The 8,066-nt window shown below is 39.3% G+C and overlaps 1 protein-coding gene across 2 annotated transcripts; it reads left to right on the top strand.

Annotated features, from left to right (window-relative positions):
• Window positions 1–4,659: 4,659 nt before the first annotated feature.
• LOC122669443 lies at window positions 4,660–7,489 on the top strand. Of its 2 annotated transcripts, XM_043866209.1 has the most exons (3): window positions 4,702–4,747; window positions 4,863–5,001; window positions 5,475–7,489. In XM_043866209.1, the coding sequence occupies exon 3, from the start codon at window positions 5,684–5,686 to the stop codon at window positions 6,977–6,979; it is 1,296 nt and encodes a 431-aa protein (XP_043722144.1). In that variant the 5' UTR covers window positions 4,702–4,747; window positions 4,863–5,001; window positions 5,475–5,683; the 3' UTR covers window positions 6,980–7,489. The 2 variants fall into 2 exon arrangements, with proteins under 2 accessions (XP_043722143.1, XP_043722144.1); XM_043866208.1 differs by having other exon boundaries at window positions 4,660–5,001.
• Window positions 7,490–8,066: the final 577 nt, after the last annotated feature.

Here is an 8,066-nt window from a genome sequence, read left to right as displayed (position 1 = left end):
AGCCAAAAACGTGGAGCACTGGTGCCCCACTGCGTTTTTTTTTTTTGTGGTTTAATAAACCTAGGGTTTATAAAACCCTGGATGGGAAAAATCCTTGCGAGAGTCTGACTCTCTCTCTCTCTCTTTGTTGGCTTTCTTGTTTAAACTCAAAGTGCTTCTAATTGGTGAAGAAGCAGAATCTAATAGGGAATGATAACTAATTAATTATAAATTATCATGTACAACCCCCTCACTAATCAACACCATCATTATAGAATCTAGGGCATGTACACTAGTACTGCCAAACCCCATTCCATAGTACATATCCATACAAGAGTGTCTGTGTATCTGATCGGGTCCTACAAAACTCGATAAAACACTCTAATCAAATAACTATATATAATCTATTATTTTATGTAAAATAGGTTTTGCAAAAATCATTTTCAAAACGGCACTGGATCCAGATTCCAATCCGACCATTCACAGACAATCTCAATCTTGGTGTTCCCCAATCGAGTAGTGGTGATCATGTTGAGTAATTCCTTCACTCACAAAGTGTTTGCGCATTCCCAGAACACTGGCTTTGACCCACTTGAGTCTCAGTCATTGATGAACCAAAGAATGCGATCACACCTTGCAGTGACAGGGTCCTCTTACGTACAGAATCATGGTGACTCATGTCTATCACATCCTACATCTAGTGCTAACACATGAGGAAATCGACAAAGTAGATTCTTCGCCAAAACACACATCAAACATGTGAGTACTCGTATTCGTACCCTGACATCACATGTTAGGCATACCCAATGCGATGGCCATATGATAAAGGTGCCCAGCCCAAACCCTAGTCGTAACTACCATTTTAAGTAATACTTACGGACATATAATACTCAAAAAGTTTATATCGCATGTGATAATATAAAACCAAAATGTATAAAGGTTCAATACAAAGTTAAATCGAATTTGAACCGGACCGAACCGGGTTTGATGGACACATAAATCCAACATGGTTCACATTAAACATTACTGAGATTCATACAACAATGCTAAATGTTGCCATATATGAATCCACAAATAATGCATAAGCGAAGGGTTGCAGTGGCCACTACCAATTGAATGTAGTGGAGCTCGCAAACAAAGAAAGTAACCACAAACCAAAATAGGTATCTTTTAGATTCCATTTGTTTTGATGCAATACCCCTTGAAGGAAATTAGTATGACGTAAAAAAATTTCACAGATGAGCAGGTTGGAGAAATTTTCTAGGCGAAAACCCCCTAATTTTGCCACATGAAGAACTGATGTGGCGATTCCAGCTATTGGGTGTTAGCAAAATTGTTTGACCTGGAAACACATTAAGTTTCATATTCAAATTCAAGCATATATCCACTTCTAAAGTTTACCCCCCCCCCCAAGAAAAAAAATCCACATCTAAAGGATATCATTCCATATGTCAATGCACCTTTCACAGTCCTTAACACTTGCTTGGATTTGTTAAAAGCTTGTTTTTCCACATTGCCAATTCATGTAGGCTGAAACTTGTTATGTGAGCAAAAGGCCCTTGAGGTTTTTTAGCTCACTAAAGGATTTAGCGACAGCTTTTTAATCACCAGAACTCTATCAATAAATGTGGCACCACTATTGCTATGTGACGTTTTCTTATTGTCATCTGTTATATAACCTTTGGTTGCGTCTTTTATACCGCCACAAAAATACCTTTGGAGGCTTTTTTTGCCACTAATGTTACTTACTTAATTAAAAACAACAAAATGAGATTTCGTGTCACCACCAATTTTATTCCCGCCATTAAATGCTATTTAAAATAAGCCCACCACTTCCCCCATCTTGCCCCCACCCAACTCCCAATCTCTCAGGACCATCACCGCCGCCACCCCCACCCACAACCCTCGCGTCCCTCCCTAGTCCTGCCCCTATAACTCCCGCCCACCCCTGCAGCCCCCAACTCTCCCAACCCATCCACTCTCAACCCCACCCCAACCCCTCCCCCTTCAACTCCCTAACCCTATCCCTGCAACTTCCCTCCCACCCACCCTGCCTCCCCCAACCCAGCCATCCCCGCCTCCCCTAACCCAACAACCCCCATCCCTTGGAGCTCAACCCTCAACCCACTTCAACTCCTCAGCCTCACCCTTGCAACTCCCCGATACCCCTGTTGTCCTCCACCTCCCCAACACAACCCAATGCGCGAGTTCCATCTAACTCATTAGTATTTATCAATTTCTGAATAACCATGGCTTGGTGAAGCTCTATAACCCAACAACCCCCATCCCTTGGAGCTCAACCCTCAACCAACTTCAACTCCTCAGTCCCACCCCTGCAACTCCCCATGTACTCCTGTTGTCCTCCACCTCCCCAACACGACCAATGCGTGAGTTCCTTCTAACTCATTAGTATTTATCAATTTCTGAATAACCATGGCTTGGTGAAGCTCTATATAATGCGACTATCGGCTTCCATATTGCTCTTCAAATGATTGCTTGCTTGACATCCAATTAAGTTCAGGCTTGATGATTGCATATTAAATTAAACTCCATCAGCGTTTTATGGGAGTATATTAACCTTTTTTCACACTAAAAAACATATGTTAGTATTCTCAAAACCATCATGACTATCCTTTAGGTCATCACCAATGTATCCAAGTATTGGATTGACACCTAAGTATATGTGTTTGATATCACCAAGATCAAGTTGGAGTATTTTTTGATAGATTATAGTCTCTCGACAATATAGCTTAAATTTTGTGGACTATAGAACCCATGATAAAATTTCAGCCTAAACAGAGTTTTGCATGTGGCAAAAAAGGGTTTGAAAAATAGGACTATGGGAGTGTGCATATTAGTGATTGGAACACTATAAGCATGCATTGTCACACGTTAGGATGTATGGCAATACACATAAGGGTATTTGACTGAATTAGACTCTAAAATTTGACACTTGGCTAATCCAAGACATGTATTAACTATCCAATAGTTAAATTGCTGCAACATCATTTCATGTGTCACAGTGAGATAGGTCACCTTGATGTGCTTTATTAAGGCCAACCCATGATAAAATATGGTCACAGTTACCACATTACCCATACACATGGCAAAACTTGGGTGCCAAACTAGAGATAGCCAGATGTTAAAAGGGTAAAGGTTCCCTAAACAGTCCACTTAGGAAGCAATACCTAAATTGCCCTAAATTTTGTAGTGTGGTAGAGTGGATAGGTAGATGCCTAGGTCTCTTTTCACACACCAAGTTTCAACCTAATCGGAAATTTTTCTATATAGAAAAAATAAAACTTTAAAAATCAAGGTTTATGGGTATTTGATTGAATTAAGCCTTGAAAATTAACATGTAACAATTCTAAACCTTTATCGATTACATAACTCTCAAGCAAAATAGTTGCAAGATATTGTCAGAATTTTGACATCATTTGTAGATGTGGATCAAAATAGTGAATTATATCTTTAGGAAGTCTTTTCAAAACGGGGCTATGAAATATAATTTCTATAATTAAAATAAATTTGGTTTATTTCAAAATTTCAGATTTTAATATATATTTTTATTATATTTGAGTCTATAATCGTATGATAATAATAAAAAATATTCTGTGTAATGATCAATAATTTGGATATTGTAATATTGTATTCCCAACATGTTCATCAAGACATTAACAATATTCCTTTTCTTTTCAGTTAATAAACATTAATACGCATTATGAATCCTAGTTGTCTATAGATTTCCTACCTTGTTCATTTTCAGATGAGATATTTCATTTAATTTAAGCAATACATCTCCTTAGTTTTATACTAAATTAATCTTCAAATTCTGTCTTATATTTTTACTAAATTTATCAAAAAATTATTTCATATTCCTTTTTAGAAGCTACGATTACTAGCCTTTGACTCATATTTTCATACCGAACTCCATGAAAACATTGTTAATTAAAATTAGGGAAAATTGACTCTGTCTGAGAATGTAGCTTTTGTGTCCAGATTCAGTCCCCTATGAAATGACCATCTTGCTCTTAAGGAAAGTAAAAAATCTCACACCTGTTAATGCTTCCACATGCATTCCCATTGGCCCCGTGCTGGCACAAGAGCAGCACTCCTAAACAAAAAACTCTCCCTTAAAATAAATTTAAAATTTCCTCAAATCTTGTTTTAAAAGGTATGTAAATAGTTTTCAGCCAATATCCAACAAATTCTTCAATGCACAAAATAATATGTACTATTAATAATAGGTAATACCCCTTAATTTACTAGACAATCTTGCCATGTCAACTAGTATACAAAAGATAGAGAGATAGTTCAAAAAACAAGCCAATGTACAAGTAAATTACTAGAAAGAGAAAATCGTTAGAAAATTATCCATAATGAATATGGTTTGTGTAATCATGGTTTCAATATCAACCAAGAACCAAACCACCACCAATGACCGGACCGACTAATCGACTAATCAATCTATATTTAATGCAACAAAACAAAAGAAACATATAAACACGATGGTTTAGCCAATCACCTTTCGTATATGATTGTTCTTCCAAGGGTTTAGCAAATAAAATTAGATTTCATATTGGACCTCAAAAGCTTCCGGTCCAACCTGTTCACCCAACATGGTCTACCCAATAAACCATTATCGAATTACATTAAGTCTCAAACAAACGAATAAAATATTTGAAAAAACTAAAAAGAAAAGAAAGACTCGTAGAGCGAAGAGAGAGAAAGGGAAGAAAAACGAGAGAGAGAGAGAGAGAGAGAGAGAGTACTTGCAGCGATCGAGGGTGCAATCTAATTCTGAGAAGAGCGCGAGAAATATATCTACAGAGAGAGGGAGAGAGAATAAAAGTAAAATTAAAAGCAGAAGCAGAGAGAGAGAGAGAGGGACAGAGATAAGGAAGCTCGGGAGCGAAATCGAATAAAGAGCAATCGAAGGAACATACGAGGAATCAAAGCAAGTCTCTGTAGATGCGAACCCTGAATCTCAATCTATCTTACTCACAGAAGAAGCTTGAAAAGGTCGGATACGATTTCTTATATTCTCAATTACTTCCATCTCTCTGAAGCTTAAAAATCTTTCTTTCGGTTCTCTGTATTGTTTATTATTTTTTCTGCAAAAATTTTGAACTTACGGTCTGACCATCGAACTTACTTCCAACTCAAATCCTTATCGTTTTACGTTTTGTTCAGCTTCGTGATCTCAGAGCAGAGAGAGAATTTGGGTACTCTTTACTTTTTGAATTACGATGGAATGGGGGTTTTCTCGACTTACAGGGAGGTGTTTTTCAGGGTTTTTGCGTGGTTGAAAATGGGAGGGAATTTGTAACGTGTAATTTTTGAACCGGGGTTTTTGGTGATTTCAAGTTAGGGTTTTTATTTTAACGGATCGGAATTTGAAAATTTTGAGTTTTCAGGGGTTTGGAGGGATTGAGTTGAGTAAGTTCGGAAGTCACTGAGATCTCTATTTGAAGGCTTTGTTTTCTGTTTTCTAGGGTTACTGTTCTTGAAGATGAGATTCGTGTCTGCATTGTCTGGTCTGCACGTGGTGGAATTAAATCCAGGTTCAGGTGTGTGCAGGAGGCGCTGTTGGAAAGGAAGCAAACCCTAATTCAATTGGCAATAATTGGGGTATCTCGGTTTTGTGTTGCAATAAGGACAATTGGTGATTCTGGAAGTCTTATATGGACCCTATGTTTTGAGAATGCAACCTTCACAGCAGCACTCGCGGATCAATCTTGCTGACTTGAAGGCACAGATAGTGAAGAAGCTTGGCCCAGAGAGGTCAAAGCTTTACTTCCATTATTTGAATGGGCTATTGAGCCTTAAGTTAAGTAAGGGGGAATTTGATAAGCTATGTTATCGAACTCTTGGGAGGGAGAATCTCCCTCTCCACAACCAGTTGATACGTTCAATTCTGAAGAATGTTTGTCATTCGAAGGTCCCACCATCAGTTAACGAGAAGGAAGTCCGGAAGTCTGCTGTAACAGCTGGAAAGAAATCTCCTCCAAGAGAAGATGGGTATAAGCAAAGTGGGCCCCCACCAACTCCAACTCATTCGCCGACTCCGGTAATTTGGTCAAATGGGGATGTTCCAGCAAATGTGCCCCGAAAGGGCATGTCTGGCATTCGAGAAAGGAAGCTTAAAGATCGGCCAAGTCTTCTTGGACCCAATGGGAAGGTGGAGTTTCCTTCTCAACAATCTATCAATACAGATGAAAGCATCAAGGTTATCATGGAAAATGGGGATTTGTATCCATGTGATTTCCAGAGGCCTGTCCATCATCACCAGGGCCTTGCGGAGCAGCCTGAAAATGAGCGGGAGGTTTCGCTTCAGCGTCCTATTAAAAAACCAAGAATAAAGAGATCACAGGATGATCTGGTTTCTGTACATAGCAAAGGTCAGCTTGAAGTAGTTGCTGTCGAAGATGGGGAAGAGGTGGAGCAGGCCAACATCTCCAGCTCCACTAGAAGTCCACTTACGGCTCCGCTCGGAATTCCATTTTGCCCCGCTAGTATAGGTGGGGCCCGCAGGGCTCAGCCGGTGCCAAGCAGTAGTTTTGCTAGTTATTATGACAGTGGTGGATTATCTGATACTGATACATTGAGGAAACGAATGGAGCGGATTGCAGGAACACAGGGCCTTGAAGGCGTGTCAACAGACTCTGCTAATTTGTTAAATAATGGGTTGGATGCATATCTGAAGCGATTGATCAGGTCTTGCATTGAGCTAGTAGGAGCAAGATCTGGACATGAGCCATCAGTGCAATCTGTCTACAAGAAACAACCTCAGGGTAAAGTCATTAATGGCATCTGGCTGGGTAGTCAGTCACAGATGCAAAGTAGCAGTGGGCCTCTGGAAGGTGGCCAAGAACAGAGAAGCTGTTGTCCAATATCTTTGCTTGATTTCAAAGTTGCAATGGGGCTAAATCCACAGCAACTCGGAGAAGACTGGCCTTTGCTACTGGAGAAAATTTGTATGCACTCGGTCGAGGAATAAAACATCCAAGGAAAACTTTTGTTTCTCCAAAGCTGTGGTTGGGTAAGCCCTACTGGTTCAAGGGGCTTAACAATTGTTTACAGACACCATCAATACTGTGTCTGCGCCGTTATGGCGTTGAACCAGATTAGCTCCCTGCTATGAAGTTCTGTCCCTTCCAAAATGAACTGGGGATTGGAGCAGGAAGTCCTTGTAATCTCCTGCTGCAGGGCCATACTCAACCAGGAATACATTTGACAGCAGCCACTCAGAAGGGTATCTCAAAAGAATTTACCCATGTTTGGTTGCACTGTTGTATGTTTGGCATTTGTGTTGGTTGTCTTCCGCCATCACTGCAGATCTTGAGCTTTCTGTAATTTACAGCAAATGAAGAGGAAATTAAAACCAGTTTTGCAGGAATATTGTTGTGTAGCATGGTAAAAGGTAAAATCAAATCATGTAAGGATGGCAGTGTTGCGGTGTATGTAATATCAAAACTGATAATTGATTGGAGTCTCAATTTTAACTACACCTTATAATCCCAAATTGTTTTAGGTGATAACTGTCTTTTTTGTATACTTTATACTTTCTCCGGTTCCATTGCTACTGTGGGCCTTTCTAATTATTTAGTACGAGTATCCCAACACAGTTATATTGAGAACCTGAATGTTCTGAATTGGTCGCTTTTATGTTCATGTGGTATTTACCAACTGTAATGTAAACATGTCAATACTCAGCTATCTTATGGGTGTTAAATTCCATGGATTTTTTTTATTCTTTTCTGTTGAATGTATGATGTGAAAGTAACCTACCTAAATATTCAATCGGTGGAAAGAACTGTGTTAGGTTAGTATGTGCTCTGGGGAGAACTCGTTTTTGTTGTTACTTGGCAAAAAAGAGCTGGGTCATGATTATTTCTAAAGCCTTAAGAACGAACTTAGCTTCATCATAGAAAGGAAAATGAAAAGGTGTCGAGATTCAGTTTTCCCCAACAATTATTTGGACACAAAAATGTCTCGTACCTGATACCACTGAAAAAAGAGGGGAAAAAAGTGCACTCCATCCGCTTCATGTGGTACCTTGCTCCGGTGATATTTTTACGGGGAAA

The sequence above is a fragment of the Telopea speciosissima genome, chromosome 7 (assembly GCF_018873765.1).
Source record: "Telopea speciosissima isolate NSW1024214 ecotype Mountain lineage chromosome 7, Tspe_v1, whole genome shotgun sequence".
Taxonomy (NCBI): domain Eukaryota; kingdom Viridiplantae; phylum Streptophyta; class Magnoliopsida; order Proteales; family Proteaceae; genus Telopea; species Telopea speciosissima.
This window is presented reverse-complemented; position numbering and strand designations above follow the sequence as displayed.

Coding starts and splice junctions, on each gene's coding strand:
- LOC122669443 (XM_043866208.1), top strand. CDS start 5,684: ATGCAACCTTCACAGCAGCACTCGCGGATCAATCTTGCTGACTTGAAG.